Source organism: Megalobrama amblycephala, linkage group LG3 (assembly GCF_018812025.1).
Source record: "Megalobrama amblycephala isolate DHTTF-2021 linkage group LG3, ASM1881202v1, whole genome shotgun sequence".
Lineage (NCBI taxonomy): Eukaryota > Metazoa > Chordata > Actinopteri > Cypriniformes > Xenocyprididae > Megalobrama > Megalobrama amblycephala.
In genome coordinates this window covers 47,407,442-47,427,660 of record NC_063046.1, presented here as the reverse complement: position 1 = coordinate 47,427,660, position 20,219 = coordinate 47,407,442, and the positions used below count along the sequence as shown (strand labels likewise).

At 34.9% G+C, this 20,219-nt stretch overlaps 1 protein-coding gene across 6 annotated transcripts; it reads right to left on the bottom strand.

Moving 5' to 3' along the window:
- Positions 1–408: 408 nt before the first annotated feature.
- On the bottom strand, positions 409–20,173 carry si:dkey-9k7.3 (circularly permutated Ras protein 1). 6 transcript variants are annotated; one of them, XM_048185767.1, is made up of 22 exons: positions 20,022–20,173; positions 19,731–19,877; positions 18,972–19,055; positions 18,373–18,465; positions 17,393–17,485; positions 17,120–17,206; positions 16,938–17,035; positions 16,633–16,833; positions 16,487–16,537; positions 16,318–16,407; positions 12,242–12,393; positions 10,890–10,971; positions 7,971–8,095; positions 7,742–7,826; positions 5,564–5,670; positions 5,321–5,430; positions 5,068–5,179; positions 4,277–4,291; positions 4,012–4,152; positions 3,832–3,925; positions 1,036–1,086; positions 409–854 (listed from the first exon to the last, which is right to left on the bottom strand). In XM_048185767.1, exons 3-22 carry the CDS (start codon positions 19,051–19,053, stop codon positions 759–761), a joined length of 1,965 nt encoding a protein of 654 aa, XP_048041724.1. In that variant the 5' UTR covers positions 19,054–19,055; positions 19,731–19,877; positions 20,022–20,173; the 3' UTR covers positions 409–758. The 6 variants fall into 6 exon arrangements, with proteins under 6 accessions (XP_048041724.1, XP_048041725.1, XP_048041726.1 ...); XM_048185768.1 differs by adding an exon at positions 19,392–19,451 and having other exon boundaries at positions 19,731–20,167; XM_048185769.1 differs by having other exon boundaries at positions 19,727–20,167.
- Between the last annotated feature and the right edge of the window lie 46 nt (positions 20,174–20,219).

Below are 20,219 nucleotides of genomic sequence, written 5' to 3'. Positions count from 1 at the left end.
GAGGGAAAAAAAGAGAGAGAGATAAGAAAAGAACACAAAGAGTGCAAATGATCAGGGCAGCTTTCTCACGTACATCACTAAGTTTGGTTCCAACCAGTTCTCATCTTTTCTTGTTGATATACTGTTAACTAAATACATAATAAAATAATATAAAGGTTTTTTAAGGTGCTGTAAGCAGGGTTATTATAGTTGACTAAAAAATAAAACTGAAACTAAAACCATAAAAGATTTTGTTACTTGAAATAAAATAAATATTAAGTGAAAAACAATTTAAAAACTTCAAAAATTCAAATGGAAAATATAAAAAAATAAAAACTGATTCAAAATATTAAAAAAACCTATAATAGTATCTCAATGATACTAAAATAACACTGGCAGTAAGTAGAAAGAATAAGAGGAATCAGTCTGTGATTTCTATAAAATGTTTTATTTCATTGCATTATATTTATTAGTACAGTCCCTAGTATCATAGTTTGTAATCTGACATAATTGCACTCTAATTGTTAACACAAAAACATCTGAAATCCACAGATCAGCCAAAGATAAATACTGGCAGGTGTTGCCAAACAGCAGTGATGGCATAGAAAGAAGCTCACCACAAAAGTAGTTATCAGGTTATCGGCTATAGTTTGTATACATTATATATTGCATATTTTCAAAGCAATAACAATTCTCCATAGTTTGTGATTGATACAGCAGCCTACATCACTGGATTCACACTTAAAATGACTGCTCATGAGTCTTGGTGACATCTGAGCTCAGTTTTCCAGCATGGCAACTCTCTGTCCCTTTCCATTCACGCTCTTCGCCCTCTTCATTTGGTAAACCACCTTAGCCGCCGCGTCTGAGATGCTCTGGAGGGGAAAACAATTCTACTGAGTGACAGTTTGTGTATGTGTATCACATTTAACCATGCTATCTAAACATGATTTCTTATTCATTTTATGTATAACAGTTTCTACTTGCATCCAGCTTTAAATTAGATTTCGAATCACAATCTACAATGTAATATAGTGTGAGAGATCTTGTACTCACTGCAGTGGAAGATGTTCGGCATGCTGGTTGAGTTTCAGTTTCTGTTGTGTTCTGTTTAGAGTAAAAGTGTCATGTTTTAATTCAAAGACTTTATCATTTAGTCACAATGATTCATTCATAATGCTAAAGTTGTTTGGGCCCTTTTGTGACTGAGCTAAGTTTAAAATATGATGTTCAGTACTATCACTGAGACATATCTAGATGCATGTGAGAGTATATCTACATGAGTATGTGCTTTGACTGTGGTATGCTGCCTTTGAGTAAACAATGACTAAATACTAAATAATGCAGCCCGAGTCAGCGTGAGTCTTCTTTCAAAAAATATAAAAAAAATCTTAGTGACCACAAACTTTTGAACAGTAAATGTTCCACACAGGGCACACAAGTTCACCCAAAAATGAAATTTCTGTCATTAATTACTCACCCTCATGTTGTTCCAAACCCATAAGACCTTCATTTATCTTCGGAACACAAATTAGGATATTTTGATGAAATCCGAAGGTTTCTGAACCACACATTGGCAGCAATGTCACTACACCTTTTGAGATCCACAATTTGTTCTCTATCCTGTCAGACTCGCACGCAGTTGACGTAGTGAAAGAAGTGCAGCGCTTCCGTGTTTATGTCAGAACGCCAGCTCAGTACTGGCCAATATGATGCTGACGCAGGAGCCGGCCAATACTGAGCCGGCATTCGGATGTAAACATGGAAGCGCTGCACTGTGTTTACTACGTCAACTGCGTAGGAGACTGATAGGGGAGAGAATAAATTGTTGAATAAAGTCGTTATTTTTGTTTTGTTTTTGCATACAAAGAGTATTCTCGTCGCTTCATAACATTAAGGTTGAACCACTACAGTCACATGGACTATTTTAACAATGTCTTTACTACCTTTCTGGACCTCAGAAGGTACAATGACATTGCTGTCTATGTGTGGTTCAGAAACCCTCGGATTTCATCAAAAATATCTTAATTTGTGTTCCGAAGATGATGAAAGATGGTCTTAATGGTTTGGAACAACATGACGGTAAGTACTTAATCACAGAAATTTCATTTTTGGGTGAACTAACCCTTTAACAAGAAATGATTTCATACAAACATTTGGTTTATTTGCCAAAATTGGCAGACTTAAGTGAGTTTTGTTAATACAGCCCAATCACTAATCACATCCAGACATCGTCCATCCGTTTTGGCTGAGCACTTGAAAATACCACTTCATTTTCCTGTAATTATCATTAGAAATGTCTAAAATTTCTTTAATAAAATATTAGATTATTATAATAAAAATCTGTGATGGTAATTTTAAAATTTTTGTTATGCATTCTCTATAGGCCTACTATAAAATATAATTTCTGCCACGTCAGCTCACAAAAGGAAGCTATTTCAAACACTCGACTGACGTTATAAAGTGAGTTGGGAGTAAAAATATGTCATTAAATGTGTTGTTGCTTTTTCAAATGCACAAAGTAAAGTAATTCAAACTCTGCTTGCAGAGATGGAGCAGCATTCACTGTGAACCGATCACAATCCGTTTCAACGCGAAACACGCTGTGCATATACTCATTTAATTAAAACTTTGGGATTTTGCTTTTTTGGTTAATCGTAAAGCCCTAGATTAACTTCACACACAAACAAGCACAAAACAAACACTCACTTCGCACAAAGAAGTGGCTGTCTCACACATATGCAAAACTGTATCTCTTGTGTGCTACTGTGATAAATGTATTCATTGCACAGTCTTTTTTTTTTTTAAATATATATACACCGATTATTTACATATTTGTCGCAATGTACAGCCTATATATATATATATAGGCTGTACATTGCTGTACATTATATATATATATATATATATATATATATATATATATGTATGTGTGTATGTATGTATGTATGTATGTATGTATGTATGTAGCGTTTTCAAAACTATCGATATTTGAGTTCCAAAACTCATTTTCTGCAGGAACGATACACTGATGCCAGCTGCACGTTCTCAGTGTCTTCTCTCCAACAGTGGAATTGACATACCGTCTCATTCGCTCAGGTTGAATTGGTGTTACAGGGTCTGAATTTTGGTGTGGGGTTGCGGGTATTGCGCATACTTTTACTCATTCACTCAGATTTCGCACTCACACCAAAAGCACGTGTACCACTGATCTATTTAAGTGGCGCACACATAAAGCTTCCTCTCAAACAGCTCATGAGTACCAAATTGAGTGGCTTACTGCGATTGAACGGCCAAATACATACAAAATTATGTCAAAATGTGAGTATTCAGGTAAACACAGTCAGTTTTGGAAGTTAATAGTTGAAAACGCATGTTGTGTAACAGTATATTGGATCTGTGCATAAGCTCTTAAAGTGACAGCAGCCTAATATTCCTGCTGCTGTCTGTCATGTTAATCAAAGAACAAAAGACAGAGAAAATGACTCAGTGCTCTTGACTGAATAACCTTTATAACTGTATTTTAAGCATTAATCTGTATTTAACTTTTACAATGAAGACAATTCAGTGTTATTTTACATTTAATTACCTTTATTTCTATAGCAGTTCTTACCTGAATACTACTGTTAGAGCCACCTGTTTATTTGTCTCTTTATTCTTTTGTATTTATTTTTGCTATCATTTGCAATTTGTTTATTTGTTCTTATTTTATTTTTTTGTTTGTAAGTTTAGTTCAAAGTATCAAATAAAGCCTCCCTATGCTGTGTGTAAGCTACTGCAACCAAATTTAAAAAAAAATAATGAGATAATAAAAATATTTGTATGGCAGTATGATTGAGGGTGTATTCAGACCTGGTTGGCAGTGTTGATGTCTTCACAGATCATACTCATGGTACTGATCCAATTCCCATAGATACTTTCTTCTTTGGGGCTTGGCTTCTGTTGACTGTGAGACATATATATAGAGAGAGATGGACATGAATTCACACACATATGATGCACCAGAGAGCTGTCTAGAGAGGTTTGCTGTACCTAATGTCTCTGAGAAGGTCCTGCTGAGCTCTGAGTTGTCTCTGTGCCTCCTGTACTCGGCCCTCCATAGTCAGCCTGGCACACAGCTGGGCGCAGTGAACGCCCAACACAGACATATTTAAACTGCCCGCCCACACCCAACTACACAGACAGAAAAAGAGACAAAGATGAAGAAAGGGAGGTTGAGATGTATACACTACTATATACTCAAAAATTGGAAAAATAAGACTTATTTCTGTTAATAATAAGATTTTCTTATGCTCACCAAGGCTGCGTTAATCTGATAGAAAAATACAGTAATAATATTGTGAAATATTATTACAATTCAAAATACTAATATTTTTATATCTTTCTATTGTAATACATTTCAAAATGTAATTTATTCCTGTGATGCAAAGCTCAATTTTTTTTTAGCATTAGCATTTACTCCAGTCTTCAGTGTCACATGATCCTTCAGAAATCATTCTAATATGCTGATTTGCTGCTGCAGTTATTATCAATTATCACTGGTGCTAAATTATTAATAACGGTTCTTATTATTATCAATGTAAAAACAGTTGCTTCATATTTTTGTGGAAACTGATACTTTTTTATATTCTTTGATGAATAGAAAGTTCAAAAGAACAGCATTTATTTGAAATATAAATATTTTGTAACATTATAAATTACTTTATTGTCACTTTTAGTGTTTCAATCCTTGCTGAATTTAAAATCTTACTTACCCCAAACCTTTGAATGGCAGCATATCGTTTTCACAGAAATATTAAGCAGCAAAAACTGTTTTCAACATTATATTTTAAAAACTATAGAACAGTTATTTTAAATTGTAACAATATTTCACAATATTACTGCTTTTATTGTATTTTTTATTGTATTTTATTGTATGAGCAAAAGTATTTGTATGTCCACAGTGACATTTTTTGCAGATATTTTGCATGTGAAACAATTAACCATAAATCACCATATAGTTTATGTTGAGACTATAAAATGAGTATATCAAGGGCTGTGGATCTGGACAGTGTTTGCTGTTATTGTGTAGTATTTTGAGTGGTTTACCTGCTGGTGGTGACCCGTTTCTGTTGAGTGATGACTCTCATCACTTTCTGCAATTCCCGAGTCCTGAAACTCAGCTGCAGCTGAAAAGGGACCCGGTCCCGTTGCTGGAAAACTAAAATACAGAGAAAATTCTGCTAAAAATACCAGTAAACAGATTTGAAACAACATGAGGATGAGTAAAGAGTAAAATTTTCCTTTTTCTCTAATGTGTCTCAAATGCTTTCTTTTGATGGCACCGTTTATTTTTGCTTACTTTCAACTTTTTCCGGTCTGACTGCAAACTGGAAGGTGATCTCAACACCGTCTGTCACGTTGCCAATCTCTCTTACTAACCGATGATTATCCTCCTCATAGGGGAAGTACCTGCGTCAATCAAAGAAGAAGGAGAAAAATAGAGACAGAGGTACAACATATATGGGTGTTTGCGTGTTTTTATGTGACTGTGTAGTGCATATGTGTGTTTGTGAATATTTGAAGGTTACTAACAGATACTTACATGCCATCCGGTGCAAGCAGTGTTGCCATGACGCTAGTTGCTAGGACATTGTCAGCTATAGCGCTCTGAATCTCTGTGGCAACTGTACCTATATTTACAATATTTATCTGGGAATAAATAACAAAACATAATGTCGTTATTCTGACTGATCTTTAATTGTTTTGTATGTAATATTGCATATATTGAAAGAGATACACTACCGTTCAAAAATATCAACAAAAAAAAAAAAAATGTTTTCTGCTTGAATAATTTTTTTAATGTAATTTATTCCTGTTATTCAAAATTCAGAAATCATTCTAATATGATGATTTGCTGCTATAGAAAAATATTCTTATTATCAATGTTAAAAAGAAAAAGAGGAAACATACTGTATGTCACATACTATATTTTTTTTGTGGAAACATTGGATTCTCTGATGAATAGAAAGTTCTTCGCTGTCACTTTTGATCAATGCATCCTTGCTGAACAAAAGTATTAAAAAACTTCCAAACTTTTGAACAGTAATCTATATTATTCAAACCAAGTACAAACTAATATTAAACAGGTGCAACCTTATAGTGCTGCACAATATAGAGATGGATGTCTAGTGACTGCAGTTTTGCAAACGTGCACACCAGGGGCCAGATTCACATAACATTCTTAAGAATAAAATTCTTCTTAACTGTCATTTTCTTCTTATTTTGTAAGAAAAAAGATAAGAAAATTTTGTATTCCCAAAAACTTTTCTTAGGAATGTTCTTATCTTTTTTTTCAGTTCACCCAAAAATGAAAATTCTGTCATTATTTACTCAGCCTCATGTCATTCTAAACCTGTAAGACCTTCGTTCATCTTCAGAGCACAAATTAAGATATTTTTGATGAAATCTGAGAGCTTTTTGATCCCCTATAGAAAGCCCAAAGAAAAACGCAATTACCACTGCCAAGGCCCAGAAAGGTAGTAAAGATAAATTAGTCCATGTGACTACAGTGGTTCAACCTTAATGTTTTGAAGCAATGAGAATACATTTTGTTCACAAAAACAAAACAAAACTAATGACTTTTAAACAATTTCTTCTCTTCCATGTCTGTCTCCAACGCCATTCACGTAAGCAGCACAACACATGCGTGTATAATGAGCTGACATTCTGAAGTAGAACCCGGAAGCGCTGCACTGTGTTTACAAAAATGAAAAGCATCTGAGACTGACACGGAAGAGAAGAAATTATTGAATAAAGTCGTTATTTTTGTTTTGTTCTTTTATGCGCACAAAAAAATATTCTTGTCACTTCATAAAATTACAGTTGGATCACTGTTGTCACATGGACTATTTTAACAATGTCTTTACTACCTTTCTGGACCTTGAATGTGGTAATAACTTTGCAGTCTTTGAGGTCAGAAAGCTCTCAGATTTGATCAAAAATATCTTAATTTGTGTTCCAAAGATTGAAGTCTTACGGGTTTTGAAATGACATGAGGGTGAGTAATTAATGACAGAATTTTCATTTTTGGGTGAACTAAGGAGAAAAATTAAGATGTTCTTAAGAAAATAATTAGAGAATTTCTTAAAAATTTGTCAACAATTGCACTTAGGAACATTCTTATGAACTTCTTAGAATTTATTTTAAGAACATTACTTCTTTTTTTTTACTTCTTTCTTAAGAAGATTTTTGTAAACCCAGCCCCAGTTTCCTGTTATCATTGTTTCAAAGCACAACATTTATTTTCACATTTAAATGAGTTGAAGGGGAAATACTGAACGCAAAATCGTTCTCCCTTGCATGTGTGGGTGTCGTTGGTGATAAGTATCAGTTTCTCTGAAATAGGCTTCAAACTACATGTTGCTTACCTATTAAAACAGGTTAAGCATCTACAGAGCGGGTTTATAGACAAAGTTCAGGAACTAACAAATTTAGTGCTGTTAGCAGAAACTGTATAGAAAAGGAGTCATACTGGCAATGTGATTACTTCTCGCAAAGTTTACACTGAGCAACAAGAATGTGAAATGTAACTAAATGAGTGAAAGATGACCACTTTAGGGGAAATTAAACGTTGCTAAAATCCTTGTGTACCTCTAGGGTTCTCTAAATGTTGCTCACAATCGGTCTTCTTTACCATCTAACCTGATACCTTCAACATGACCCAGGCTTCTCAACAGAGTGACGGACGGTGGACTGCAGATGAACAGTAGCAGTAACTCACTCTGCCTCCTGTGTGGTCAGCCAACCTCCCAACCTCTGCCAAACGACAGTCCTCTCCTTCAAAGGTCATCACGGACACTATCACACTATAAATATCCACAACAATGGAAAGGCATGACTTAATAAACACAATAACTTTTCATCTATTTCACTGTGTATTTTTGTCTACAGTCATTATATGTTAAAACTAACATTTAACACTAAGAGATTTGTGCTTTGCAGACGCTCACCCCTTTTCAGCAGCATAATGGGCTAACTGGTTGTAGAAATAAGGTGAGGGGGCGGAGCAATGGGAATACTCTTGATCTAATTGGCCCAGGCCTATGTTGGCCTGCCCATCTGTGCAAATTATAACCTGAAAAAAGAAATAAAAAAAGTGTGTATTAAAATATAACACATTATAAAACATATGTGACACTCCAAGACTGGAGTAGTGTTGTGTTATGCTGCGTCCAAATCTGCGTAGCTACTGCGCTTGAATTTGAATTTACTTCACAACCATAAAAAAAAGTGCTCTATATGAAATTCCGACGTACTACATCCGCCATTTTGTTACTGTCACGTGACCTACCAGCATCAGTTGCGTCGCTTCACTGCCATTCATAAATCTTTCCTGTGGCCTCATGGGATAGTAAAATGTCCAGCGAATGCACACTTCAAAATCTCGCCGGAAGTAGTAGGTTATTCGGGGACTTTTAGCCTACTGTTTTTTGAACACTATGTATTCGGACACACAACTCTTTTGGCGTACTGTTTGTCACATACTATATAGTAGGGAAGTATTTGATTTCAGATGCAGTGTTAACTTTTACTTTAGTTTTATTAATATTTTGAGTTTGCTTTTATTTTTACATTTATAGTTTTCATGTTATTTTTAGTTTTAGTCATATAATTATTTGCTTTTGTCATTTTTTTTGCAAATATTGCTATTTAGGTTTAAATTATTTTATTTCAATTTTAGTTTTATTTCGTTTTTATTTATTTCCAGTTAAAAATTGTAGTGATTCAACATAAACTTATTTGAGTTTATTGCCAAGGCAACATTTCTAATTCTTGTTAATAACTAATATTAGAAATATGTAATTTTCTAATTAACTTATACTATTTATATATTTTTTTTTCAGCTTTATTTCAATTAACAGAAATGTTTTAATAGTTAATTGATTGAAGTTCAGCTTTGTCATCACAGGAATAAATTACATTTTAAAATATATTAAAACAAAAAACAGAATTTTAAAATAGAAAACAAAATGTTTAACTATAATAATAGTTTATAACATGGTTTTACTGTATGAATGACACAGACCAGAAGCGCGCGCTCTCTGTCTCACTCTCTCTCTCTCTTTCTCTCTCTCGCACGCGCTCTCTCTCTTTCTTGCGCGCGATTCCAGTTCTCTCAGACAGCGCGCGATCGGTTCTCCTCGCGCCTGAATGGTCAAATACACAAATAGTTGTCAAAATGTCCATCGTGTGGAGTATCTCACGTAAATACAGTCGGTTATGGCTTAAGTGGACGTAAACATTTAGGTGAAAACAGGATATGTGTCAGTATCCATGGATTCGGTCTTAAAGCGACCATAGCCTATTTGTCAAATAATGTTAATAAAACAACAAAATATGTTTAATAAATGTATACATGGTAAATAAACCTAATGTATCTGAAAAAGTTTACATTTAATTTTTATCTCTATGGTAATTGTTGTATTGTTTGTAATTTGTTTGTAAATTTCTTTTTATATAACAACAATTATATATATTAGTAATTATGCCCTTTGAAGGTTATTGGACACTGTGAAATTTTTGTTCTTTAAGTTTGTGAGAAGCACATAAAATTATTACTTTTTTCATTAGAGTAATAATAAAGAGGCTGAGAGAGAGAGAGAGAGAAATGAGTTTCCTCTGAGGAGGCAAGGGAGGCAAGTGCCTCCTCAAAAAAATATGATGAGAAAATAATCCATATTACATATAAAACAACACAAATATTACAAATTATGACATTAAAAAGAGCGCGTATTTCTAAAGGAACCCTGCCCAACAGTGACACCCGCAGGTAAAGTTTCAGCAGGAGACATGCTTTACAGTATATGGAGTAATGCCTCCCTTTGCTCTCATAGGAAACCATATAAAATCATCAGACCCCCGGCGTGCGGTGGGTTTTGTGGGGGGTAATTGAGAATGAATGGGGGAAAGTCACGTGAGAGGAGGCAATGTCTCCATCGCGCTATGAATGGATGTGATTGGTTATGAGTGGATATGATTGGTTTGTGCGATAAATCCCTCCTCTTGTTGACGTGCACGTTCTGGGCGTCAGTTTGACTGAACATATTGGCGTCAGTGGGAAGACTAATTGAAAAGTATGCAAATAGATCACCCAGTTAGATATCACCTCTTTATGTCACATCAAAATCAAACTTGAAATGGACTGAAAGCATGATGACTGCGGGTCTTTTTTAGTGCTTGGTTAAATTAAAAATACAATTCGTGTCTGTGACAGACGGTGTTTACGGAGCATGACTGATGATCCAAAATAGCCTAAGTTGACAATTAAAAAGAAAAACATCAATATACAAATAAAATATATTGTTTAAATTATTATTGCCTTTAGTTATTATTTTGGAATGAATGAAGAAATGCTTAAAACATTAACTTGATGAGATTGACTTGGTTTTGATAAATAGAACATTTATTACAATACATTGTTAATGTAAAATTACAAAATAGAATTGTCTTTGGTTTCTTTTTTCTTTTTTGATGTAATGTAAAGTAATGTTTATTTAATAAGGAAGATGTGTCAATGTTAAGAGTAATGCACAAGAATTTACACTGATTCATAAATAAATAAAAAATGTGCCTCCTCATTTCAACACCACTGCACGCCACTGATATAAAGGTATCGGTCCTTAAAAAATGGTATCCGTGCATCGGTGCATATATATATATATATATATATATATATATATGTATAGTAGCCAAGCAGCTATTATTTATGTAACAGAATAAGTGATAAATGATCTATATGTGTGATTCAAATAAAGTCCTCTTAGACCATTATTTAGGACCATGGCATAATACAATGAATAGTAGTTTTATCATTACATATTTATCATAAAAAGTTATAGTTGTCAGAGCATGTAATTATGAATACAAACCTTTGACCCTGTGAACTGGGATGCCATGGCAACAGAGACGAGGGCAGCAGGTCCCAATGCTGTGGCTCCATGTTCTCTGAGTCTGGGGAGAGGAAGAAATTGAAATTAATGACATGTTGAGATCATAGCAGAAGTTGCATTAATGGTACTGCATTTATGATTTATGTTTTGATGAAACTATCACAGTTGGTCAATTTAAGGCCAAGTGCCATCTAAAGACCTATTATATGAAATGTAGGCTGTTAGTCTCAACCGCAGACATCACACCCACGGACCGTTGGCTGAACGTTTGATGCAAAGCAAAGTCACTTTAAGGCAAACCTGCAAGGTTAGCAAAAAATACCCTGGGAAGGAGACCAGAGGCCATTTTTGTTGAATGTATGTCAGTGGAGGAGAGGCTTCACTACGCTAAATAAACTGCTTTTGTGGGAAAACTTTTGATCATTTAATGAATCGACAGCCTCTCGACTAATCTTCAACATGTTTGCTCTTAAACATTTGTTGTGGATTTATCTATTTTCAGACTTTGAACCAAAAGAAATGCTGTTTTATAAGAGAAGATACAGAAATTGTGCAACAGGTAGGATTCAGTTTATGGCACTTCATTCATTTCTATGGTATCCGCAAACAGAACAACTGTTGCACAACTCTGAACGAAATTCAGTGACATCAAGGCTGTAATGCGATTGGTTAGCCATTACGGTTTCCCCAATATTAGAGCCACGGACCCTCGTATCTCCCAATAATAAGACAATCTCTGGCATAAGGCACACAAAATGAGAAACACTTCAGGAGTTTTGAAGTCATCATCTGATTGGTTGAATTCTACAGGATTTTCGGAAGTCACGTACTGAAAACAAAAGCCGTCGTGAAGCCAAACCCCCTCATAGAAGAGGAAAGCCATCTTGTTTACAACTGTGACAATGAACACTTATCAGAATCAACTATACGCTGGATTTTCAAAAGTATGTGAAGTTTGTTGCAGTAAATTTGCACACCGTTCTTGAATGAATAATTTGGAAGCCGGTCTGTTTGTGTGTTAAAACTCCACGTAGGCAACAGTTTCTGTCGAGTGTTTTTTACTTGATAAAAATTATCTCTAACATTTTAAACAGGTTATAGTGATTTTATAAAACTGCGGAACTTTGTACAATTCAGACTGTAAAATCAACAGACAGAAGCACAAACCACAAAATCAAATAGACCAGCAGTAGCACTAAAATTAAACTTAGTGACAAACATACAAAACAACCGGCCACACACACATATACACACAGAGGCTCTTTCTAATGAGACTACAGTCAAGGTGACGATTGACAGATATACAAACAATAATAGAACGTTTTACTCACTCTTTGATTTTCTGGGTGAGAGGCTGGATAGTCTCTGCAATGCAGTGAGGGGTGCTGTAGTTCTCTCCCTCCTTCTTCACATAGTCATAGTCCACTAACGCCCAGTCTCTCAGAGAGAGAGGAACCCCTGTACCGTCACCGTACACTGTTACCTGAAAACCATACACACCACTGTCATGTTTCTTTTAACTCTGAAGTGAATGTGGCACATCACAGTAAATAAAGCACAATGACTTTACTTCTCTTTATAGATACCTAACACTTCTAATATTAGTAGTTTCACTTGTTCTTAATGGTAAATTTTGGTACCCACAACCAGAAGCCACAAGCTAGTCAAAATTAAAACAGGAAATGCTCAGTCATCACAACTTGTCATCTCAGTTACTTTTATAGGTGTGTTGAATTTTGACTTCAGAAGTACAGTATGTAATTCTTCCTCATATCTGTGATTCTTACACAGGGTACATTCAGCCTGGTCAGCCTGTGTTGCCAAAATTTTGTCAACTAGCATAAATTCTGGATCTCACCGCTGAAGCCAAGTGATGGACATGTAAAATGACCAACCACAGTTTTTTTGTGTCGTTTAGTCACTAACAACAAAATATATTATACCAGATGTTTTCAAACTTTCTGAAGCCAGGGACCCTCAAATATGATGATCTCTTTGCAAGAGACCCCCTACATATAAAATAAAGGCTGCTCTATATTTTCATGTATAAAGACCCATTAATAATTGGTGAGGTAAAAACTAAGGCTGGGTATTGACACAAATTTCACGATTCAATTTTGATTCACGAGCTTGCTATTTGATTACAAATGAATTCAATTCAATATTGATTAATTTGGTTATATACAAACCCGATTCCAAAAAAGTTGGGACACTGTACAAATTGTGAATAAAAAGGAATGCAATAATTTACAAATCTCATAAACTTATATTTTATTCACAATAAGAATATAGATAACATATCAAATGTTGAAAGTGAGACATTTTGAAATGTCATGCCAAATATTGGCTCATTTTGGATTTCATGAGAGCTACACATTCCAAAAAAGTTGGGACAGGTAGCAATAAGAGGCCGGAAAAGTTAAATGTACATATAAGGAACAGCTGGAGGACCAATTTGCAACTTATTAGGTCAATTGGCAACATGATTGGGTATAAAAAGAGCCTTTCAGAGTGGCAGTGTCTCTCAGAAGTCAAGATGGGCAGAGGATCACCAATTTCGCTGCGGCGAAAAATAGTGGAGCAATATCAGAAAGGAGTTTCTCAGAGAAAAATTGTAAAGAGTTTGAAGTTATCATCATCTACAGTGCATAATATCATCCAAAGATTCAGAGAATCTGGAACAATCTCTGTGCGTAAGGGTCAAGGCCGGAAAACCATACTGGATGCCCGTGATCTTTGGCCCTTAGACGGCACTGCATCACATACAGGAATGCTACTGTAATGGAAATCACAACATGGGCTCAGGAATACTTCCAGAAAACATTGTCGGTGAACACAATCCACCGTGCCATTCGCCGTTGCCGGCTAAAACTCTATAGGTCAAAAAAGAAGCCATATCTAAACATGATCCAGAAGCGCAGGCGATTTCTCTGGGCCAAGGCTCATTTAAAATGGACTGTGGCAAAGTGGAAAACTGTTCTGTGGTCAGACGAATCAAAATTTGAAGTTCTTTTTGGAAAACTGGGACGCCATGTCATCTGGACTAAAGAGGACAAGGACAACCCAAGTTATCAGCGCTCAGTACAGAAGCCTGCATCTCTGATGGTATGGGGTTACATGAGTGTGTGTGGTATGGGCAGCTTGCACATCTGGAAAGGCACCATCAATGCTGAAAGGTATATAGTTTTAGAACAACGTGTGCTCCCATCCAGACGTCGTCTCTTTCAGGGAAGACCTTGCATTTTCCAACATGACAATGCCAGACCACATACTGCATCAATTACAACATCATGGCTGCGTAGAAGAAGGATCCGGGTACTGAAATGGCCAGCCTGCAGTCCAGATCTTTCACCCATAGAAAACATTTGGCGCATCATAAAGAGGAAGAAGCGACAAAGAAGACCTAAGACAGTTGAGCAACTAGAAGCCTGTATTAGACAAGAATGGGACAACATCCCTATTCCTAAACTCGAGCAACTTGTCTCCTCAGTCCCCAGACGTTTGCAGACTGTTATAAAAAGAAGAGGGGATGCCACACAGTGGTAAACATGGCCTTGTCCCAACTTTTTTGAGATGTGTTGATGCCATGAAATTTAAAATCAACTTATTTTTCCCTTAAAATGATACATTTTCTCAGTTTAAACATTTGATATGTCATCTATGTTGTATTCTGAATAAAATATTGAAATTTGAAACTTCCCCATCATTGCATTCTGTTTTTATTCACAATTTGTACAGTGTCACAACTTTTTTGGAATCGGGTTTGTATATCAGATACAGTCCAAGGAAAAAAAATCTCAACTAATGCTGTAAACTATACAGGGATTCAGTTGGTAGGCCTACTACATTTCTATAACATTGAAGGTTAATATTAACTGATTTGTACACAAACACTTAAATTACACACACAGAGTTTTTATATATATACATAATTTTTATATATAAATTACATAATTATGTTTCTACTCGAATTCGTTTTTTGAAATATAAACATTTATATGGTGGCTGTCATATAAACTTGACATATTTATACATGCGTTAAATACTGAAGAACAGTAAAAATATAATAAATTTGTTATATGGTGATGCATATATTTAGCAAAATGCTGCTCTCTAGAGTTAAATTTTTTTATCTAACAAGTTTATGGTCTGAACAGCTTTTCTGAGGTAAATGTAATATTACGTCAAATGCTGTTTTATTGACGTCTTTCCGTGGTTGAAACACTGATTGAGCAATTATATGAGACATGATACGGATTTCGGCAAGTTATACTGTATCTTTTAACATACCTTCTGATGTTCATTCATGTTTATTTCACGCGGTAACTCGTAGTAAAGTGAAAGAGATGATTGGTTCACGCTTCACTTGAACTAAAGCGCTACAGCGATCTGTCAGGCCACATTAAAGAGTGCCAAAACTGTATTTATTGTTTGAATTTCGTAATAAAATCGACAAAGCTTACTGCGATTTTTTTTATTGGATGGATGGGAGATGGGTTACATTGTCATGTTCATCAACTGAAAACTGTACAGATTAAAAGATTGATTCTTGGGATTTAAGAATCGATATCGAATCGATTAAAACCGAGAAAACAATATTTTTTTACCCAGTCCTTGAAAAAATGTGATATTATATAGAAAACACGTTTGCAAAATTAAATAACTGGCTTTTATATTGCTGTTGTAACATAAGTCAAAGCAAAAAAATTAAAATTAAAATATTATGTTTTGTTCAAACTAACATTAGCGTAATGTTGTACAGAATAAACCTGACAAGAAATACTTTCAAGTAAATTCAAATATGAATGCATAGTGCTTATTGCAATACATAATTTCATTTTGTTTTTTGTTTTGCTGTTCATCCCCCCAAAAATATATAAACTATAATAATAATATATAAATTATACATAAATTATATAAATAATATATAATATATAAATTATAACATAATAATATATAAATTATATATAAAACAATTAAATTATATATAATAATAATAATAATAATAATAATAGACCAATTTTATATAATAATGTATTTTATATAATACATAAAAACATAACATCACTTTTTTCCTTTCACATTTTCTGTGTTTGAAAATTGCTGGATTATACCACAATAACTGACTGGCATTGCTAAAAATTCAAATAATGGTGTGGCAGTTTTTGTGAATGAGTGTGGAGAAATAATAAAGGTCAGATCAGAACTTGAAATAATAAACAATCTGAAAAAATCTAGCTTAAAAAAAAAGCCTAACAAGTTCTCTATTTCATTAATCTGGAAAACCTGGCACATCTGGTGGCTTCCTCAAAAGCACTTGCACTTGCACAAAGTACAGTATACATTTCTCTCCTCTTGTTCTCCTTTTCTGGCTCACTCATTTGTCTCCTCCCATAAGTGCCTTTACCTCATTGTTAAAAGTCACCAGTGCCACTCTTCGGTGAGGTGAGGTCTTCTGCAGGGAGGACAGCACCATCTGAAGAGCTTCTTGGACTCCCTGAACCCAAAAAAATGAGAATAACTTCACATGTATGGTTCCTGTTTATATAAGCAAAACTTCAGAGGTCACCTCTCACCTGCAGTCGTGAAATATATGTGGGTGATCGCATGCTGTTTCCAGGAGAGATCTGAGAGAAAAATATATTTAATGTAAACAAAATATCAAATAAAGAGTGCTGAAAACATAATGACAGCTCTGGCCATCTGTAATGAAAGAAGGCACCTCAGAAGTGACGCTCATACTTCCGGAAATGTCCACGCACAGCACAATTAGCATGTCGTCTAGATTCTCATAGTCCGTGTCCTCGTTGTCATCCATGTAAAGTATATCCCTGCCTGGAGGAGAGCGCAAGGGAAACCGGCCCGCCTTTAGTGCCGTCAGAGAGTAAACGTTCTCCTTCCCACAAAACTCACAGTTCCACATCTAGAAAAAAAACCCCACAGGAATCACTTTTATCAAAAGTAAATGATATTTCAACACTAATATCAGATGCACAAATGGATTTTGCACCTATTGGTATAACTTACTATTGTTGTTTGGTGTGTCTCTGGGCTGCTTGCAGAGGACATGACGGCATTGCATTTCCCACAGTGCACTGGTTTCTGGCTGCTCTGTATAGCAGAGCCTACAGACACAGTAAGTGAGGTGGTTTGAATTGAAAACACTTAAAAAAGTACTTCAAAAAAGACTGTTTAGAAATTTAGCACACCTTTAGTAATGTCCACAAGGCTTCCGACTTTTAGTGACACTACGTTTACATTAGCTTTAAGTCGAGTCTCTCCATTATTCTCCAGCCCTGATACAGAGATAGAGAAAAACAGTATATAAAGGTTCAAGAACAGATTTTGTTGTGTTATTGAGCTCAAAAAAACAAAAACAATCAACTGACTGAACCTGTTTATTATCAAGTACAAGGTATTTGCATAACTGAATATTTTCTGTGTATGTTTGTGTTATAAAGGACGAGAGAATGTGTTCTCACCTCTGGGTGGTAATGGTGGTGGGCGAGATCTAGACAGACTCTTCCTCTGCTGTATGTTACGGGGTGGAACAGGTGGTGGAACCAATGATGGAGCTTAAAAAAAAGTTTGAATTAATAATAAAAATAATATAGTATCGTGAACAAATAAAAGCCATTTAAAACTGTGGGGTCAGTAATATTTATCAAAGAAAAAAAAAAAGAAGTATGACAGTTGATGACTGATTTCAACATTGATTATAATAATAAATGTTTCCTGGGCAGCACATCAGCATATTAGAATGATTTCTGAGGGATCATGTGACACTGAAGAATAGTGTAATCATAGGAATAAATTACATTTTAAAATATATTCAAATAATAATAATAATAATAATAATAAAACAGTTATTTTAAAATGTATTAACATATCACAATTTTATTATTTTTACTGTATGAATATCAGGGATGCTGATTTTTTTAGCACCCACTCATCAACATGCACTTGAAAAAGCACTGATCTCATCAGCTTTCAACACCCACAAAAAGGATGTGATGCTATTTTTTCCAACGAACAATTTCTTTCAAGAGCATATGTCTTTCGCCTAAAGTCTTTTGAACTGAAAGAGTGGTTCCACTCAACATTATTGTCTTTTTAGAGCAGCTTTACAGAAGAATTGAATTCTGCTTGCATCAATGAATCATTAGTTTCCTTATTATCACTATAAAGCTGCTTTGAAAACATTCTGTGTTGTATAAAGCACTATAGAAATGAAGGTGACTTGACAAAGTAAATCAAATAAATTTAGATCAAACCAATCTTTTCAAATTCTTTATCAGAACTAGTAACAAAAACAACTGGTACAAAAACATTACAACATTAAAAAAGAAATCTCATTCCTCATTTCAAGCAAGATCACAAATATTCATTACAAACAGTCATTCATTACAAACAGTCTTTATAAAGCAATGCTAAAATGATAAACAATGCGCCGTTTACTCACCTGGTTTCTGAATAAAGGTAACGCGGTTGTCGTAAGGATGATCTGAGACAGACTGAGCTCTGGACAAACCACAGGGAAGAGTGGAGGCAGAACCTACAAAACATGAGCAATCATGTGGAACAGATGGAGTTATAAACTGACTGACTATGTGTGCAATGAAATCTAATAGTTCCCCAGTACACTATATGGGGTAAGTTGTCACAGTTGGACCATGCCTATTATTAGACACCATTTAATGTCATTTTGTTTCAGTTACATTTTAACAGTAAAATAATTATCAAGTACAAAACAACTGACAAATCAGCAAAATTTAAAGGCAACATACAATAATATTAAACCAACAAATACATAAGCACGTGACAACCTGCCCCAACCTGACACTGAATCCAACATAAAAACAACACAGCTAGAGAAAGCAAGTATGTGTAACTGGACTTTGTTGCTAAGATACAACCCTTGTGACAACTTCCCCTTAATACATTTTTTTTAGTAAATCTCTCTCTTTATATGTCTCATCAGAATTATCTCAGCTCTAATAATAAATGTTAATAGCCAACAGTTCTCTATTCTCTTTAATGCATTCAGAGCTCAAGACTAACCTTGATTCGTGACTTTAGCTTCATCTTCTGTTAAGCTCTCAGACCTCCAGTTACACACAACATGACTGCAAGCAAACTCCATCTCTGTGGGTGACAGAAAAGGAATTGTTGACAAAAATAAGTGAGAAATTATAGCTGCATCAAATTCTGTTATTTACAGTCAAGTTAAATATGAACCCATAACGCCAACACACCTTAAAACAACAACTTCAGCATTCGCCTGGTCATGTGCACAGAAAATGGCAGATAATGTGTTTCTATGTAGTTCAGGCAAAACTCTAGTTCTTTTCTAAGACTTTCATTTCCTGCTAGAATGGTTCGGTTTTACTTTGATCTCAGTTGCTGAAGGCAGTTACACTTGTGGTAAACGATGTGGCATAGTTGCTTGCCTTGTAAAATGATCTCAATCTAGAAAATTACCTGATTTATCATTAAATGAAAGCTAGTATGTGGTTGTCCTGTCTTCTTTCCTTTTCGTTTCTATAAGAGTTTGCAGAAACCAAGGGTAAACACACCCCGGGCTCGTTATTTACATAAGATGTACATTGTAAAATAATGTCAACATGATTCTATGAGAAATGGAGCTACAAGCAAACTGAGTGAGGTATTGAAAATAAAAGGTCACATACTCTCACACATACACCTAAAAACACACACAAAATATATATAATATAATAATAATATAATATATAACATATAATCGTGAGGGCTTCAATCTCTTATAAACTGTACAAGGTACAATGTTTAAAACGTACCTACCTGGTGACAGCAGTTCAAAATGAAGCGTGAGTCATTCAGCTTGGGTAGAAAGCCAGAAACATTACGGTCCTGCTCTTCACATACCTACTGTGCACTTTTGACTGTGTGCTTGAAGATACAGGAAGTCAGGAAACTGTGGGTACAAGACTAGAAGGTAAAGAAAGAAAGAAAAAAAGTCAGAAACGAAAGAAGACGTCCAGCTCAAATATTAAAGTGTAGATTTAAAAACACTATTTTCTTTGCTATTCCTCCTTCACCTAACATGGACTTTGACTCAGATGTCAGGCTTACCTTTGTATGTAAAGATAATTCAGTCATTTAATCATTATCAGCAGTGCAGTGTTATTGTCTGATTTCATGATTCACACTCTGTTTAATGTAAATAGATCATCACACTTACGACACATCATCATCACTCAAGGCACAAAACTGGATTGTCAAATTCTCTGTGTAGACGTGTATGAACGTGTGGGTGTGTGAGCAAAACAT

Coding starts and splice junctions, on each gene's coding strand:
- si:dkey-9k7.3 (XM_048185767.1), bottom strand. CDS start 19,053: ATGGAGTTTGCTTGCAGTCATGTTGTGTGTAACTGGAGGTCTGAGAGC. Junction 18,466..18,971: donor AGCTAAAGTCACGAATCAAG/GTTAGTCTTGAG, acceptor CATGTTTTGTAG/GTTCTGCCTCCACTCTTCCC. Junction 16,408..16,486: donor CATATATTTCACGACTGCAG/GTGAGAGGTGAC, acceptor TTTTGGGTTCAG/GGAGTCCAAGAAGCTCTTCA.